Source organism: Propithecus coquereli, unplaced genomic scaffold (genome assembly GCF_000956105.1).
Source record: "Propithecus coquereli isolate 6110/MARCELLA unplaced genomic scaffold, Pcoq_1.0 Scaffold34, whole genome shotgun sequence".
NCBI lineage: Eukaryota > Metazoa > Chordata > Mammalia > Primates > Indriidae > Propithecus > Propithecus coquereli.
In genome coordinates this window covers 8748746-8766907 of record NW_012149063.1, presented here as the reverse complement: position 1 = coordinate 8766907, position 18162 = coordinate 8748746, and the positions used below count along the sequence as shown (strand labels likewise).

The window sequence follows — 18162 nt, the reverse complement described above, 5'->3', positions numbered from 1 at the left end:
ACTTAACTCTTTTCAGAGAAAGAGAAGCTTTTCTCACTTCTCCAGTTTATTGCACATTGCGGAAATCTCTTTTGGGCCCACCAGAAGGTGTATAATATAACCCAATTAAGCTGTTTAGAACTTTGGCTTTTATGGTGTTGTCTAGACAGTTCAAGGTTTTGTAAACAGCTTGGCCTGGCCCTTGCAACATAAAGTGCAGTGCAACCCTCACCACATTCTTTAACTTCAAGCGATAAAGGCAGTGAGAAGCAGGTCTGCAGCCCCTAGCCCTATTCTAATGTGTGTGTGTGTGCGCGTGTGTGTGTTGGGGGGCGGGTGCATTCCCTGCTTCCATCCCACTATGACACCAGCAAGGACCCCCGGCCCTCTCCACCCAATGATACCTTTCTTTTAACAAACTTTTTTCCCCCTTTCCAATGGACAGTCCTATTTTCCATTTCTTCTTTTAAGGGACGCTGTCTCCTTGTCACCTCATTAAGAGAGAATTCGATTTTCTAAACAGTTTTTTTTAAAAATGGTTTTTGTCTTTTCAGAAATTGCAAGTTCACTAGACTAGAGGTGGGGGTGGGGATTTACTTCTTAGTTTCCTGTTTCCCCAACATCATTGCCTGGAGAAGGCAACACCAGGATGGTTGGGTCACATCATCAATTCAGAAATTCATCACTAACCTAATTTTAAAACTAGTGTAGCCTAAAGGTGGTAGGAGGGAACAATTCCTATTTTAGTGGGATTGAAAGTATTTCACTCAGATTTTCAGTTGCATGGAGGAGAGGATTCTGGCCACTAAAATACCCTAATCAGACACTAAACTTCGAAGAGGAGAATCCATACAGTGTATTGAAGCTGTGATCTCCATTTTACTAGAAACCATTTATTCACACAAAAAAGACAGTGACTCATGCCTTGATATGACAGACCAAAGGTACATTTCCCAGAGTTTAAATAATCTGCGTTCACGGAAGGGGAAAGAAAGGAATCTCTTAAATTCAGAACAAAACACCAGCGCCTTCTAGACCCTCGGCCTAACTCCCTACAGATCCCGCCGCGTCCCCACGAGGACTCCGAGAAGGGGAGGGGGAACAACAGCACATTGGCGGTAAAATTGTAAAGGGACGTTTGCATTTACCATTTTCCCCTTATTAGGATCCGCTTGGCCAAGTCCCCGGCCTCGTCCGCAGGCTGCAGTGGTCGCTGGGAGGTCCCGAGTTGACCGTGGGAAGGAATGGTGAAGTTCCACAGAGAAGAGGCGTCATTAAACCCAAGGACATTGGACCTGCGGAGGGCAGGCTGGTAGGGAGGGTGGGTGAGTGGGGCTCGGGGGAGGGGGCGCTTCCTGGAGCTCTCAAAATAAGGGGTTTCCAGTGAAATACTGCAGACGGTCTCTGTTCAGTTTCTTTTCTTTCATCCTGCGATTCTGGAACCAGATTTTGACTTGCCGGTCAGTGAGGTTGAGCATCCGAGAGAGTTGTAGTCTTTTCTCTTTGTTTATGTACACGTTAAAGAAAAATTCGCGTTCCAGTTCGCGGATCTGGTACTTGGTGTAGGGACAGCGCTTCTTCCGGGACCGCTGGGGGGCCACTGCAAGTCAAAGAGAGCAAGGGGTGAGAGAGGCTGCTGCCTGCCAGCCCCAACCGCCCGGCCCGGTCACTGAGCGAGGGTCAGGCTCTGGCCCCGTTGGGGACGTCCCCTGCCACCACTGAAAGGCTCTGCCTGCGTCGTGGGGGATGATATATGGGCGGGCACAGGACAGAGTGCGGGCGTGGACGTATGTTCACGCCCGGACACACACACACACACATTCTCACACCCCCTACGCACAAAACCAGCCTGGCACTGAGGTGTGGAAGCAGAGGGCGAGGCAGGCTCTGAACTGGAACCCAAGGGGAGAGAGACACCAGAACGCACCCGCCCGGGGCATCTGCTAGACTCTAGCGGCGCGCGTCAGCCAGCGGCTTGGATAAAGTCCAGTGCAAGGATCAAACTCCCCCCCACCCCCACCCCCGCCTCTCTCCCTTAAAAGTAGGAGGCTCGGGTGTCCGCACACACAAACTGGTTCGAAATATCCCTCCCTCCCTCCAAGGTCTCTAGCACCCCCTTCCCAAAACTGGAGAAAGGCTCTCTGCAGCGATTAATGTCTTCTTCGAAAGTCTACCTTAAGCCCACCTAAATTGGTTTCCTACCATAAACACGCTTTACAACGGCCCGGGAAATCTTATAGGATGTATAAACCCCTTCGAATGCTTATAAAGTAGCACATAAAACGGCGCAAGCAGAGGGAGGCCCCCTCCGCCCCCCTTGCACCCGCAGCCCCTGGGCCCAGCCGCTCGCCCTGTGCCCGGTACCTACCTGTGCCGCTGCTCTTCTCGGCCCCTGCCTCCCCCGGGGGGCCCTCGCCGTCGCCACCGCCTCCTTCCGCTGCCCCCTTGGGCTCCGACCCGGTGGTTGCCTTGGCGCAGGGACTGCCCCCGCCGCCGCCAGCCCCGGTCTTGGAGTCGCCCTTGTCGGCAGCGCCCTCGGGCTGTGGCGGCGCGGGCGGCGGCGGGGGCTGCGGCCCGGCGAACGGGGGCCCAGGCGCCGCCTCGTAGAACTGGTCGAATCCCTGCGGCAGGATGCCATTGCGGCCCACGGCGCTGTAGAAGTTGGAAGCGGCACCCGCGGGGCCGTGCGGCGGCCCGGGCGCAGCGCACACCGGCTCAGGCGCTTTGAAGAGCACGTCCGGTCGGCGGCCCGCGGGAGGGAGCAGCTCGCGCTGCATGGCCGCCTCCTCTGCCGCTGCGGCCGCAGCAGCTGCCGCTGCCGCCGCCGCGTAGTAGGGAGCGTAGCCCCCGGCGCCGCCGCCGCCCCCGCTGTGGCCGCCCCCACTGCCGCCGCCGCCCCCAGCGGCACCGCTGCCGCCGCCGCCGCGGTATGGCCACTTGGCGCGCTCCAGGCCGTAGTCGCGGAAGGCCACTTCGCGCACTGGCTGGACGTGCGGTGCTAGGTTGGAAGAGTAGGGGAAAGTCATCTGGCAGGACGACGGTTGGGAAAGGAACGAAGGCTTGCTAGCGAAGTCGGACGGGGCCACATAGTAGGCGCAGCCGGGCAGGTACATGCTGGCTGCGCTCGGGCCGCACTCGTCAAAGTCGTTCATGGCTCCGCGGCGTGCGCGCCGGCGAGCCCCGGGCCGCTCCCCGCGCAGCCAACCTGAGCCATCGATTGCACAAGAGGCTTGGGCCAGGATCAACTAAGCAAAAATCCCCACCGGGCGCTGACGTGCAATTCATCTTGATTGATTCTGGTGGTAATTATGTCACGTGACGCCATGAAGAGAAATGTCCTTATATCTATATCAGCGCTCGCCAACACGCCCCGGGACGGCTCCTGGCGCCGAGACGCGCGCGCGCTGGGGGCGGATCGGCCTCCCTTTCCTGCCAGCTCTCCCGGGGCGCCCCCTGACCAGGCTGCGCCTCAGGCCGGTCACCTGCGCGCCGCCGGCGGCCGCCACCGCTGGGCGCATCTGCCACTGCCCGCCCGGGCCGCCCGCCCGCGCCCGCCCGCCCGCGCCGCTTTAAGTACGCGGACCGAGGCAGGCAGGGAGGAGAAAGGAGGGGGAGGAGGGGGAGGAAGGGGGAAGGGAGAGAAGCAGCGAACGGAGGGGGAGCCCCAGCCCGGGGCTCCCTAGAAGCTAGGGACTAGGTGTGAGGGTGTGAGGTTCCCAACCCCACCCCCTTTACTGCAGCCGCTCCCTCCCCAGCGACACCGCCACCCTCCGCAGCTCACCCGCTGGGAGCTTGTTGCTTCTTGTTCGTGGGGCGTAATTGCGACACTCTCCTGGACGCAGGGAGCCCTGATTTACATATTTCTCTGCCCTGCGCGTTCACCGAGGAGTAACTTGGCTCTCTCCGGTTCTGACCCCGGGGGCACGAGTGTTGGCCTCAAAAATCCCACGCCAAACCCCTCCCAGGTGCTCATCCGGGCCAGGGCCTCAGTGCCCACCCAGCCTTCTCCCCTCCTCTCTGGTTTCCCTCCTCTTCCTGTCTCTTTCTCCTTTCTTCTCTCTTCAGTCTTCTCCTTTCTCTCTCCTGTCCTTTCTTCGCTCACTCAACCCTCTCGTTTCCTCTTCCCTTCTTTCTTCTTACTTTCCCTGTCTCTTTTCCTCTCTCTCTGTCCCCTCATCCTCCCTCATCTTTTCCCCTAAGCTATGTGTCACTGTCTCTGTCTCTCTCCCTGTTGCCTCTCTGCCTTCTCTGTCTCAGTACTAAGGCGAAGAGGGAGCTCAACCAGAGGAGACGCCCCGTGGTCCCGGCCTCCCTAGAAGCTGAGGGGGGGGGTCTAGTGAACAAAAGGATCTGGAGTCCTACCCTCTACCCCCACTGTGCCTTGCCTCCCGCTTGCCCCCCAACATGAGACAAACCTCTGGCGCCTCAGCCCTCCTCATCCCCTCTGCTTTCAGGCTTAGCCCGGGACCAGTCCGCCTTACACCCAGACCCATCACTGCATGGGAGCCCGGCCAAGGCCTGCGCATCCACTCCGCGTTTCCCCAAGTCTCCTCTGGCGCCCTTGGGTCGGCATGGTTACTGCGCGCGGCCTCACTTGGAGATAGGTTGACTCTCCGAAGGCTCTCAACCGCGCCTACCTCCCCTCTCGAGCCCCTCTGTGCCACCTGGCTCTGAGGCGGACTCTTCTGGGCACCCCATTCACTCGCCCCAAGACCTCACTGTCCTCCAGCGCCTGCCGCGACCCTCTCCTCCTAGCCCAAGGGTCCAGGCAAGGCCTGGGCTCCCACCTCCGAGAGAGTAGGCGCTTTCCAAAGGTAAACTAGTCTCTCCCTAAACCCAAATCCCAAAACCGAGGGCAGGAGGCTGTCCCTTTCCCCAAGATTCCACTGCCCAGGCAGTCCCAGCACTGGAGCCTGGGCCTCAGTTCTATGCCCAGGGCAGGCGGCGCTGGCTGTGATGCTGGTTCCCTCCCCAGACCACGTTGTCGCAGTGCCGGTGCTGTGCTCTCTGCCCACAGTGCAGACAGACAGAGAAAAGGCGGGTGGTCTGAGCTAATATCTATTTTCTGGCTGATGTCCCCCCCTTCCTCTATTTCTCCACCCTCCCTTTCTCCCTTCCTCTCTCCTTCCTCCGCCCCTTCCCACGTCTGCTTCCCTCCCCCAACACTGCGCAAACAGGTCGGTGGCGACAGGAGGGCACCGAGCTTCCCCCCCAACTGCCCATCTTGTGTGCCCCCTCTCCGCAGCTGGCACCCCTGCCCAGATCCCAGCTGGCACCCTTCTCAGCCCAGACCCCCCCGCACACTTATCTGCCTCCTCATCTCCATCCTAGGCCGGAGCCTCTCCCTTTCGGGCTCGTGGTCGACGCCCCAGGATCTCTCTCCTAAAATGGCTCCCCGGACACTGCACATTGGCCCTGCGGTCGCTCAGGACCCAGGGAAGACACAGGGGCTCCAAGCCGGGTTTTTATGTGTGTGGGGATGTTCAAAAGTCTCGCGGATCGGGGTGGGGCGCAGGCAACACGCCGCCCCCAAAGTGGAACCTGATGACCGCCAAAGAGGGAAATGGGGAGGACGAATCATTCAAGTTCAACGACATGGCGACGGCGGCTCCAGGCGCGAGCAGCGCTTTGGCTGGGGAGGGTGAGCCATCTGCAAAGCCGTGCGGGTACACAGGGGAAGAGGGCGGCGAGCCCCTCTTGGCTAGTTAGCGGAGACCCTTGCCCTCCCCCACAACCCAGGGTTTTCGTTCCAGTCCCAGCCCCAGCCCGCTTCGCTCTTTGGCCCCAGATCCCTCCTTGGTCCTCCCCCCCTAACCACCAAACCCAAGGAAAACCGCAGCCTCTGGACCCGCGCGTCCGGCTCGGCTCGAGAACCTACCGTGAAGACCCCGGCGCTGTGGCCTTGTCCTTGTCTGCGCCGCCCCACCCGAAACGCAGGGAGCAGCGCACCAGGCCTTCTGGGCGCAGCCAGCAGCTCGGCGAGCAATAGCTTTCCGCGCAGCGCCCGGACGCGATGCGGTAATTTTGAGCCACCCAAGATAAGACACTAACTTGACCTTAACTTTGTCAGGGCGCCCCTGGTATCTGGAGAACGTGAACAGACACTGTCTGGCAGCTCTCTCGTAAAAGCTGACTGGGGAAGGGATTCTGAGTCATTTCATTTATTGCCACTACAGTTCTGCAAGAAAGCTTTTCCTCCCTGCCAAACTTTAATTATTTATGCTCTTTTAGGAAACGAAAGAAGAGAAACGCGGGGAAAACACCCAGAGCCAGTCCCTTCTCTACAGAGCCTTCGGAATGGACTCCTTAAGTCAAGCGACTGGAGAACAAAAATGTAGGGAGATCACCTTTGTCCAAGGACAGTCGGACGGGCGCCGCGCTCTACCCCACCACCACTGAGGGGGGTGGATGTAGCTGCGAGAGGCGGGTGAAGGGCCCCCCAGCTCCCCCCTCACTGTGCAGACATGAATATTTACAGCGATTCCGGATTTCTCCTCCACCCGCACACATCCTGGAAGCCTCCCCAGCCCACCTCCCTTGGGGAGAACCCCCAGGCCTTAAAAACGTCCCCCGTCGCCCTCTGAGTTCGCAACTGATTGAATGCCAGACGAAGCCATTTTTTCTCGTTTTAAAACCTTTTTCTTAGTCAAGAAGCCTGCGTGGACTGCAATGTTTTCGGAGGACGCATTTTTCTTCCTGCGAGGGAATGTTAAGCTCTCAGACTTTAGCATCATTTCTCTCAGGCGTTTGTTTCTTACAAATTTCCTTGTGGTTCCAAATCTCTGCCGGAAGGAGATACCGCCGTCTTTGTGTGGACCAGGAAAGGGGATAGATTTGGAAAACATGCTGAACTCACAGACGCGATTTTATACTTAGAATAATTTAATTTTCGTTGGGGAGTGCACTCTGTGGATATCCCCTGCCCCCACACATCCCAGGCTAAAGGGAAAGAAGAGGATGATTTAATGGTATATTTTGGAAAGAAACAGCCTCTGTATGTTGTCTTAGGGCCTGGGTCTAAGTCTGGTTTCCTGGTCCTTTTCCCAGCCCTCCAGACCCGAGGTCTCAGTGCGGCTTCCGCCTTTGTTCGGTTGTTTTCAAGGAGGCAAACCTCTGAATGCAGACTCAGACTGAGAGATCCGACTCTGGGTACCACCGCCTCCATGAGCCCAGCCAGGTGGGGAAACATTTCTAGCCACAGGGCCCTGGCAGGCTGGTACTTCTTTCCCATGTATATGTGTATGTGTGTATGTATATATATTCATAAAAGCAATTAAAATTGATTTTTCATATATATCAAATTGGCTTCAGGGAAGGGGAGTTGAAATGTTGAGTGCTTGGTCTTAGAGATTTAGAGATTTTGCTAATTCTCCTAGCTAAAACCTAGTTTACACTTCCATCAGCTAGGAGCTGGGGTTTGCAAGAAGTCTGGGTAGGTACCAAGCAGGCCCTGACTTTCCTGGACTGAGCTAGAGGCTCCCACGGGCTATGGTGTCATAAGGCTGCATTTCCCAAGGGAGCCTCCTGGGCTCCTGGTGGAGGTACACCAGGGTCATGAATTTTTGCAGGGTATAACCTGTTCCCAAGAAATTGACCAAAACTTGGCAGAGAGACGTTTTGTTTTGAAATCTGAAGAACCTCAAATCCTGGCAGCCCCCTTAACAACAAGCATTAAATTTTGAGAATTTAGGCAAAGTACAGAAGCCCCAACGCTGCAACAAGCTCAGAGTCTTCTTACTGTGTGAGACACTCACATCTGCCTATGCCTCCCCACCCCCTACTTTGGATATTTCATACATATTTCGTTCATAGGCTTTTACACGGCATTTTCTGACTGCCTCGGAAGCCATTTTCTCATGTAATGAACACTCAACACCTGCGGTGAAACCACAAGCAAAAAAGAAAAACGAATTTGGTGGCTTGAAAAAGACAAGGAGGAAATCCGGAGCATTTTGAAAAATCGACATCAGCCCCTTGACGGCTTGGCTGGGACCTGGATATTTATTTCCACTCAAAACATTTCTATATTGTATCTGATGTATACAAGCTACTGTTTTTGACAAAATGAAAACAAAACATGCACAATAACTATTAGAGAAAATGAAATTAATCTAAATATCAACTGAGGTCAGTTGGGCTAAGGCTCAAGACTCCTTGCGAGGTGTGCACTCTAGGTCTAGGCCCTGGTCCTCCACTAAAAAGAAATCATTGGACTTTGGGAAAGAATCCTGAGCTTAGGCTGCTGTGCATTTTGCTAGGAGTTGGGGGTCTATGTGCCACATCTCGGAAGGAGAGGGGGAACAGGCAGGGACAGTAGAAGCTTTGTGTGTGCGTGTGTGTGTGTGTGTGTGTGTGTGTGTGTGTGTGTGTGTGTGTGTAGGCTTGGATTCACTGAGGTTAAGTCTGAATACCCCAGCACACCCAGAACAACTCCATCTGGCATTTGGGAACCCCAGCCTCTACAAGGCAAGCCTGGCAGGGCTCAGGGCCTAGAAGGTTCCACTAGGGCAGGCCAGATATACCTCAGAAAGGGCACAGTGGCTGGCCCTTTGGTGGAGTTGGCCAGTGGTAGAGAGAGGATGAGAGAGGAACTTCTGGTCCTCTCTGGTGTCAGAAACAGTGACCTCGGCTGAGATTTGGAAAGGTCTCCTTCCCTACCCCATGATGCTTAAAAAAAGAGTTTTGCCTCTCCTTGCAGTGGTCCATTAAGATTATTGAAGAAAGACTGGTTCAATACCTTTACCCACCTCCACTGGAAAGCTATATTTACAGTCAGAGTGTAGGACCTCTCTTCCCTTTAACTCGCTCTCTTTCTCCTTCCCCTGGATATCTTTCCCTCCTTCCTGTGCAACTGAGCCTCAAAGCAGACCAGCAGCTCCCCTCAGCAGAGCTCAGCTCTGGGGGTCCAGTTACAGGGTGGACCTGGCCTAGGCATGGTCTCCCTCCCCTAGGTGGGAGAAGGGAATTTTGCCAGTCCTGTCTGGAGATTTCGATTTGCTCTGGAGCCCAGCCCCCTCAACCCATCTCTGGGAAGGAAATCTCCAGCCAATTCCATCCAGCTAGAGAGGCCAGCCCAGCTTGCATTCCAAGGTGTCTCCAAGTTTGCCCAGCCACCCAGCCCCTCCCAACTCCTCCCCACCTCTCCCCTTTCTTCTGGAAGTCTGAAGGTCTAGGGCAGCTTTTATCATCCCAAAATAGCCAGGGCAGACAGGAGAGGGGACGGTACCCTTTCCTTCCTCCACAGTGAAGATCCTCGATTTTTCCACAAAGGGCTTCTTTGGCTGCAAAGAGACCAACTGCAAAGAGAAGGAACTGTAGCCACAGCTCTTTTCACTCCCTCTGGAGGCCTTCCTATATTCACTTCCACTAAGAGCTCTAGCTAGGTGCCTGCCAAATGCAGAAAGGGCTGAAGAGGGGTAAAGGGAGAAATAACCACGAGGAAACAAAAATCCAAGTATAAGGGAGCAAAAGTGAGCTGTGGGTGCAAATGCCCCAGCCAAGAGCAAGAACAGGTGACCCCAGGTCCCCACGTTGCACTGTAACTCGCCAACGAGTGTCCCCTCACAGCTTCTCAGAGAGAGGGGAAAGCACCCCGAGGCCCAACTGGCCTGATCTCCAACTCTCCTGCTGGCTTCTGGACCAGTGGAGGAGCCGAAAGAAAAGCCCCAAAGCCCAGATCCTCCTCCCCACGCCAGGCCTCTGTCCAAAATGGCCTGGGCCTGCGCCATACGCGGGGCTAATAGAGCGCCAGCGCCTGCTCCCGAAGCACCACACGCTTCTTCTTCATGCGCCGGTTCTGGAACCATATTTTAACCTGCTGATCGCTGAGGTTCAGCCTGTTGGACAATTCCTTGCGCTTCTGCCGGTTGATGAATTCGTTGACCAGGAATTCGTTCTCCAACTCCGCAATCTGCTGCTTCGTGTAGGGTTTCCGCTTCTTGCGGGCCCTCCCCGGGGCCGCCCCCCACGGCAGGCCTGCAACACAGCCCCAACCCACGTCAGCCCTCCCGTTCTCCGTTGATCGCCCGTCCCAGGCAGTTCACCTCCCTTCTACACTCTCCCCTGCATCCCACCACCCATCCCGGCCCAAACCGGCCCGGGGATCCTGGGCACAGTTTACCGTCGGGCAGTGAAGGTCGCAGGCAAGAGGCAACGCCCGCTGCCTGCACTGTCATGTTCAAGTTGAGCGGGCCCTTGGTGTCGTCCTTGAAGCTGGCGGCGCAGGGGGCCCCCTGGAGCAGGGTCGCGGAGCCCGGCGCGGCACGGCCCACACCCGCGTAGTCGTACTTGGCCGCTTTGAGAGCAGCCACTGCAGGGCCCAGGCTAGACTCGGGGGCGAAAGGTGGCCGGGTACGGCTGCGCTCCTCGGGCCCGGAGGCCGCTTCGGGAGTAAAGAACTTGGCCTGCTCCTCAGGTCCGTCCTTGGTTGCCGGGGGCTGCAGGCCGAGAGGCCCGGAGCCGGCCAGGTAAGGCTGTGAGAAGCCACCGAAGGCAGTGGCGCCCGCAGACTGTGCGGGGGCGCACGAGGCGGGCGTGGCGGCCCAGGGCAGCGCGCCGCGTGGGTATGAGATGGGGGGGAGCGCAGCCAACTGGCCGCCATTCGGCCGTAGGTTGGAGAAGTAGAAAGAGTCGGGCGACTGCAGATTTAGAAGCGAGCCCACATAGCCCGCTCTGTAGAGACTGCGCTCACACATCTCCAACAAAGGGCTTCGGCTGCCTTCGCAACAGTATTTAGTTACAACCGGGAATAAGAGGACAGGCTCAGACGATTGGACGAAACTTTGCCTGCAGGTTCTTCAAAGCCGGTCATTTCAGCACCGCCTACATCCCCCGACCCGTTTTTCCCCCCCTTTAGGGTATTATGATAACACCCGCAATGTTCGATGGCGAAGGACAGGCTGCCGGCAGAGCCAAGTCACGTTGAGCGCAGGCTAAGCCTCTGCGAGTTTGGGGGCCTGGCTTAGGGACCTGGGGGCATTGGGCAGAGGGTGCCTTTGTCCAAGTGTCCCTAGGGACCCATCGTGGTCGCAATTGGCTTTGTGATCCGTTTTCCGCAGGCTATCTGGGCCGGGCTTGCTTCTACCGGCTTTAAGTTGTAGCTGAGGCATTTTTTTCAGTAACGGGCGTCTCTCGGCTTGTCCGGAGAGAGCGCGGTCTGGCGGAACCATGAGCTCTGTCCCTAGGCCTGAGCAATGCCACTCTTATCTCAATCCCTCCCATAGAAAGGCTCTCTCAAAAGGCCTCTGGCCCTGGGGATCTGGCAGCAAAGCCCCACTAGCTGCTTCAGCCCTCAGTTCCAGGCCGCAGACACAAGAAAGGCATCACAAACTCTGCCCATTTGGCACCCAGGAAGGTTTCATACTACCCCTGGTGTGTGTCCCTATGGCCAGGAACTCTGATCCTAGGGAAGTTGCCATCCAGGTCCATCGAGAATGCCGGCCAGGGAACCCAGCAGCTTGATGCGCCAATTGTGGCCAAATGCTACATTCCTCTTATCTCCAGGAGTCACTTTGGTGACAAAGTCCTGCACATCAGAACTCCAAGGCGTCCATTCACCCCGTAGAGGGCAGAGCAGGACGAATCCCCCCAAACGGGTGTGGATAGGCAGAAGAGCCAGGGCCACCTGGCCGGGGAACAGCGGGCGCACCGAGGCAGCGGGCTAGCAGCGTTCCTTGCCTCAGCGCCTCCAGGCAGGGACACTGGCGGCTAGCGAGTTCGCGGGTCTGGCGAACAGGGAAGCGGGAAGGGCAGCAGTCTCTCACGGGCAGCAGTAAGCGCAGACCCGGCCGCAGGCCGTCCTGTCTAGTTGTACCAGAGGACGAGCCGTCCTCCCCTTCTGCCTCCGATCCCAAGATCCCTAGAGACACGGTGACGGGCGCCAGTCTCAGCCTGCAGCAGGCTGCTGGGTCCCCGATCCAAGCTGGAATTGGTTAGACCGCCAACTCCTGCACTGAGACCACACAGGCGCCGCCGGAGGGCAAAGCTGACCACCGGGCTGCGACTTTATTGTGTGAGTTATGGCGACCAATTGGGCGGCTCTGGGGAACGAGATAGGCCTCTGGGGTGGGGGTGGGGAGGGTGGGGGTGGGGAAGTCTGGAGCTCCTCTGGGCTCTGCCAGAGTTTTCTTAGGAGTTCGGGCATAGAAAGACTCTGCTCCCCTCCTTTCATGGGAGGTGGAGGTAAGACAAGCTGCACCCCAGTTCCTAGAGACTTAGGGGAACAGGCCTCGGATACCTACTGGCTCTTATTTTGGAGAACCTTCCCTGTTTTGGAGGAGCCGAGGCCAGCCTTCAGGTCCCAAAGCTTCAGCATCCAGGGGTCCTTGTAATCTCTGCTCCTAAGGTCTCAGTGCACAGCCATTCCCCGTTATTTCCAAGCCCAGGGGTGTCTCCTTCGGACCCTTGTGCAGACTTACAACAGCTGTTTGCCCCTTGAGACTAAAGGAATGAAGGAATCAAGTGAGAAAAAGAAAAGACTAAAACAGCTGGACTCCCCCAATTGCTCCTTGCCCAGCCGCCCCACTTCAACCCCCGAGTTTATGACTTTCAAGGTCTGGCAGGCAAAGTTTTATGCGTGGAGCGGGGAGCTGAGGACTGGGAGGGAGGGAGGGCGGGGAAGGGTAGGGGTGGCAGGAGGCTTGGCCAGTGATTTGAGATAATAGTAAAGGATTTGACCTAGGAGCTAAACAGTGAGCTCTGCCAATGCCGCCAACCGCCCAGGAGATGGCGAGCGCGCTCCATGCCTAGCGAGGCGCAGCCGCACGGTCAAGATCAACAGTGAAGGGCGGTGCGGCCGGCCTGTGGTCGCCAGCCCGCGCGGTCACGGCCCGCTTTCAGGAGCAGCCGAGCGCCTCCGAAAGCCGGAGATCGTGTCGGCCAGGCTGACCCCGACAGCAGAGCCGGAGGGACCCGGCTGACTGCCTAGACGTACGGAAGAGTTGCGGTCACCTCTTTGTCTGGCCTTGGGTCCAGGCTCCAAAGCTTCCTTCCCTTCTTGAATCACGCATAGACACGCGGGCCTAGGTTCCCCGCCGGCGGCGCTAAAACCCTGCTCAGTTTCTGAGGCGCTGACCCTGAGGCCTGTCTCCAACCGAAGTAAGGGCCTCTCACCAAGCTTGCTTCACCTCCCGGGCTCCCCCCGCGGCCTCCCTTTCAGCTACTTCTGGATTCCTCTCCTCCCTTCGCAATTTGGAATATAAAAGGAACGCATATAAAAAACAAAACCTTCATCTGTTACTGATTTAGCCGTCGATCCAAATTCCAACAGGGCGTTTGAGCAGTTTTAATCTTCAGCAAACCTCCCGTTTCTCTCAGGCGGAGGGAAACTGACGTGCAAACTGCAGATGAAAGGAAAACCTCGAGGCAATCTCCCCTACTCATGAGGGGAAATCCGAGAAATGGACTTGGGAAATGGATTGAGGCCCTGGAGTCTGGAACTTACAAAAATAGTGTGTAGAGGGTGGACGGGGGGCGGGGGGAGGATGGCGATGAGGGAAAAGGAAAAATATGCCCAATTCTGATGAAAACACATCTTGTAAGAAAATCAACGAAAATGTTAGAGACCATTCCCGAAGTGTAAGGTCCGGGACGGTGTGGCCCCATTTTCATGGGTTATTCCTTTTCCAGAAATTGAATCGTGGTCATATCTCCCCCATCACTCCCTTACAAAACGAAGTTGGCTGTCCACAATCGGCAGTAAGATATGAAAGAAGTTAAACTGGGCCAGAGAAAACGAAAGTAGCTCCCAACCTTAGGTCTCTGCGCTTTCTCTCTCAGAACCATAAAGGAACTATCCCGCTGGAAGAATTTACATATTATGTGAGGTATTAAAACTCAATATTTAACTAACTTACATATGAAAAATTAGCGACCACTAAATTGATTGTGTCGGAGCTAACAATGACAAGTCTCCCAGTCCCTCAGCAGCCATTTCCCTGAGTGGCAAAAAGGCCTCGTAGTGCCTAAAAATTGCGCCTGGAAGTTGAGGTTGTGTAATTATGTTTTCTATTGTCAATTGCTGTATTCAGACTGTCTGGAGAAGGCGATATGGAATAAACCTCATGTGTTTTTTTTCGATTGCCAAATATGGGTATGTCTTTCTAATTTGAAGACCATTTTAGCCCACGTATTTACAATGGCCTTTCTAGGTCGAAAGCTTCCGCGCAAGAGTTTTCCTGTACTCAGGCACACAAATACACGTGGATTTAAAAAAAAAAAATAGAACTATATAAATAAATTGATAATACCGAAAGACAAGTAAAATTTTATTGGAGATGTTTTTGGACCTGGCCTGGTAAAAATTAATCATTTGAAACACTGCAAATTGCATCCTCTGTTTGAAGATATCACTAAGTAAGTTAAAGCCACAGGGAAGAGGGGAGGAGGCAGAAGTGAAGAGCATGAGGTTTCAGAGACCAGAACCGGTGTTTCCTTCATCTATACAGAACATCATTGCATTCAGGATAGCAAGATTTTGTAATAAATAAGAATAGTTTCTGGAGGAAGAACAAACATGAAAAAAGAAAACAAATGTATAAGGCTCAGAGGAAATAAGAAAGTTCTGTTTATTTGCATCTCCCTAGGAGTAAAAAAGTGATTTTTAAAATGCCTGAAGCACTGCCCACATATCCCAGCTCACAGACATTGCAACTACAAAAATAATTTCTCAATTGTATAAATATGCAGCACTTTAAAAGTAGTTATCATCATTTTCAGAAACATCTTTTTTTCTTCTTGGACCTTATAGCTCCACATTTCTTGTATTTGTTGGATGTTTTCAAGCTCCACAAGAGGTCCGATGCATTTGGTCAGTCAACTTCTTCATAGAGTTGTGGACGTAAGTTCTCACTCATGGCCACATTGATTCAGCCTCTGAGGATTGAGATGGCCTCAATCCCAGTTCCACACACCCAAAGCCAAAGAAAGGGGTGCATTTATACCATCCATTGGTCACTCCATCAATTGCAACCATTAAAAAACCTGCATATAGAGCTCAAGAAATGAAGGCATCCATGAGGACACATTATTTTCAAATTAAGGATTATAAAAACACAAACCTACAAGGTGTGCTAAAAATATACAACTAAAACAGCAAATGAAAGACTGAAAGTTGGAAAGATTGTCTTCATTCTAATGTCAATGCAAAACCTACTTAATAAGGTAGCTGCTTTCAAAGCCATCGCAGCACCTTTACCCTCTTGTTTTCAGACTTTCCTGGTGACCCCAGAGCACTGCCTGCCTAGAGCTGTTTCCACTTGCCTCAGGGCAACTGCTGTGAGCTAATGATTCAATTACCTAATTACAGGATATGAATGACTGCAAATCGTTCTGCCCTAATGGATTATGAAGATAATCAGTGCTGGGAACAGACATATAAATTGATTTTAAAAAATAAAACTGTTAAATCAGAATGGCACTTCTGAAAATCATTTGGGGGGATTATTCAAAAATACTTCAAGTCCTTTATACTGGCCTGGAGGGCGAAACAGAACATTAAAAACACCTTTAAAAATAAACCTAGACAAGAACAAAACCAATAATAAACAAATAAAAATCAGAACTACGTCAGATTGGGCAGCAAAAGGTTTCAGAGACAGATAAGGGGAGAGAGGAAAACAATTCACAAAATTTGCCATCATCGGCATGGGATGGGGGAATTAAATACATATTCAAGTCTTTCCAAAGGTCTTTTGGAGACAATTGAAGGCATCTAAACAGTCTGTGGCCAACCTCGCCCACATCAGGAGACTGTATCTTTGAGCTTGGAGACGATTTTCTTATCCTTCACTCTTCGGTTCTGAAACCAAATGGTCACTTGTCTCTCAGATAGGTTCGTGGCAGCTGAGATACGCCGCCGCTTGTCCTTGTTAATGAACTTGTTAATGGCATACTCATTCTCCAGTTCTTTGAGCTGCAGTTTGGTGTAGGGCACCCTCTTCTTCCTTCCCCGTCGGTAGACACACATGTCTGGCTGATTTAGAGCCACATCCCCTGGTACAAACAACAGTATGGGAAAAATTAGACTGGGATGTTCGGAGCACCTACTTGGGTACTCGTGTGTGTGTGTGTGTGTGTGTGTGTGTGTGTGTGTGTGTGTCTGGAGGAGTGCAGAAAATAAAGAAAACCAGGCTGTTCAGACTTTATTATGATTTACATACACATAATATTCACACATTAAAGAAAAATTATTTGCACTTCAAAACAAAGGCTAATTTGATGGATCATCATGGTTTCTCAAAACGGCATCTTAACAAGCCTGCAATTTTATGGCATGGTTATTAGGCTAGCTCATAAGGAGAGTTTCTGCAAATGCTGGTTGCATACATACAAACGCACACATGCATACACACACATACATACATATTCAGGTCTTTTGCTCCGAGATTTGATTTCCCATGTCCCTGTGTTTGGAGACTGTGGACTCTGTCTTAGAAGCTTTAATGGTAACTTCGAGGGCAGCCATGCCCTTGCAAAGGAGGGGCCCAACTCTGTGGCACTTCTTAGGAAAGAAGCCTCTTTAGGAGAGGGAGAGGCCTGAGCAAAGGGCACAGACTCAATTTTAGGAGAAAACCTGTGCCTGCGCTGCACACATAAAGGAAAGTGTGTGAGAGAGAGGAAGTTTAAATTGAGGAAAGGATACAGATTTCACACGAACTGGACAAACTTCCACTGGGTTAACTCTGGTCAGGCATGGAGCACAGGCACCCACTCCCAAGTAGGAGTGTACATTCTCAGTCCTTTCTTTTTTTCTCTCCCCCTCCCTGGTGTCCTCCCCTTTTCTCCATCGCCCCTACCTGGAAAGGACGATTTCCAAAAGTGGGAGCCCTGTGGCTGGTCCTTGGCGCAGTACACCTGGCTGTTCCACCCGTTAGCCAGCGTCCAGGACTGGTAGCCCTCCATAGAGATGTACGCCTCGTGTCGAGGCTCCCCGGAGCCAAAGGTGGACACCATGTCAATATAACCCGGCACGTGCTGGTAGGGGCTCGTGTAGCCCTGGTAGAAGGACACTTCCTTGGCTCGCGGGGGCACCTCGTTGGCTGGTACACTGCTGCTCGCCAGGCCCGACACGTCCATGTATTTCTCCACGGGGAAGCCTCCCAGCGACGCATGCGGCGATGACTTGAGCGCATTCTGTTGTAAGCCCACGCCGTGCGACATACGGCAGCTATAGTAGCCGTTGCCGAAGTGGTAGCCGTAGCCCAGGGCTGGAGCGCCCGGGGGCGCTGCAGCGGCCGCAGCGGGCGCGGGTGCTGGGCACTCTTTAGCGGGGGGAGCCTCTGGGCGCGCCGCGACCACAGCCGAAGATGACGACGACGAGGCGGAGCCTGTGCGCTCAGAGGTCCCGGGGTATGCGAAGCCAGAGGCCGCCGCTGCCGCCGCCGCCGCTGCCGCTGCCGCCGCCGCCGCTCGCCCTGAATGTGTCCCGGCGAACACCGGCGCGGAGAGGAAGCCGCGGCACTGGCCTTGGGCCGCCGCCGCCGCCGCCGCCGCCGCCACCGACGACGAGGAAGAGGAAGCCGGGGCGGCCCCGGCGGCCCCGCTATCCGCCCGCAGCCCGTCCATGTCCCAGCTCTCGGCGCGGCTCATGGCCCGGCCTGGCCTGGCCCGGGCCCCGGCCCTGGCCCCGCGCAGGACACCATGGCGTGGCGCGCCTCCTCCCTCCTCTCCTTTCTCTCTGGTGCGCTCGCTCCCGCCCTCTTCCTCTCGCCCTCTCTCCCTCTGCTAGCCTCCCGCCTCCCGCCCGCTCGCCCGCCCTCCAACAGGTTAGCTCATCGCGGGACGTTTATAAAAACGAAGTTCAGGTTGGGAGGGGGCCTTGGGCCAGTCGGGGGGCCGCCTCCCGCCCCGAGGGCGCCCGCCGGGGGCCGTGCTATTGGCTACACGGGGCCACGTGGGGGTGGGGGTGCGGGGGAGCCTGGCTCCAGGCCCAAGCTGGGCTGGACCCACCCACCCCGGCCCCCACCCCTCCCCTGCCCCTTGCGCAGTCCACCTCCCATTCCTGCCCTCCCCAAGACCCAGGCGTTTGCGCTGCAGCCACCCCCACGAGTTGATTGCGCTACGGCCCATCCTGGGCCATGTCTGCGACTGAGGCCGGCGCCGAGGCCTGCGCCTTGTCTCCGCAACGGCTGTTTTTGCCACCTCTTCTCTGCTCCCCCAGCTGCATAACAAAATGAAGATGACGGA

At 55.0% G+C, this 18162-nt stretch overlaps 3 protein-coding genes across 3 annotated transcripts; all 3 read right to left on the bottom strand.

Annotated features, from left to right (window-relative positions):
* Window positions 1-852: 852 nt before the first annotated feature.
* HOXD11 (homeobox D11) lies at window positions 853-3131 on the bottom strand. The gene is made up of 2 exons (XM_012650720.1): window positions 2348-3131; window positions 853-1579 (listed from the first exon to the last, which is right to left on the bottom strand). The coding sequence occupies exons 1-2, from the start codon at window positions 3129-3131 to the stop codon at window positions 1344-1346; spliced, it is 1020 nt and encodes a 339-aa protein (XP_012506174.1). The 3' UTR covers window positions 853-1343.
* A 6584-nt stretch (window positions 3132-9715) lies between these two features.
* Window positions 9716-10673, bottom strand: HOXD12 (homeobox D12). The gene is made up of 2 exons (XM_012650742.1): window positions 10100-10673; window positions 9716-9954 (listed from the first exon to the last, which is right to left on the bottom strand). Exons 1-2 carry the CDS (start codon window positions 10671-10673, stop codon window positions 9716-9718), a joined length of 813 nt encoding a protein of 270 aa, XP_012506196.1.
* Window positions 10674-14525: 3852 nt separating this feature from the next.
* Window positions 14526-17646, bottom strand: HOXD13 (homeobox D13). The gene is made up of 2 exons (XM_012650740.1): window positions 16773-17646; window positions 14526-15969 (listed from the first exon to the last, which is right to left on the bottom strand). Exons 1-2 carry the CDS (start codon window positions 17563-17565, stop codon window positions 15719-15721), a joined length of 1044 nt encoding a protein of 347 aa, XP_012506194.1. The 5' UTR covers window positions 17566-17646; the 3' UTR covers window positions 14526-15718.
* Between the last annotated feature and the right edge of the window lie 516 nt (window positions 17647-18162).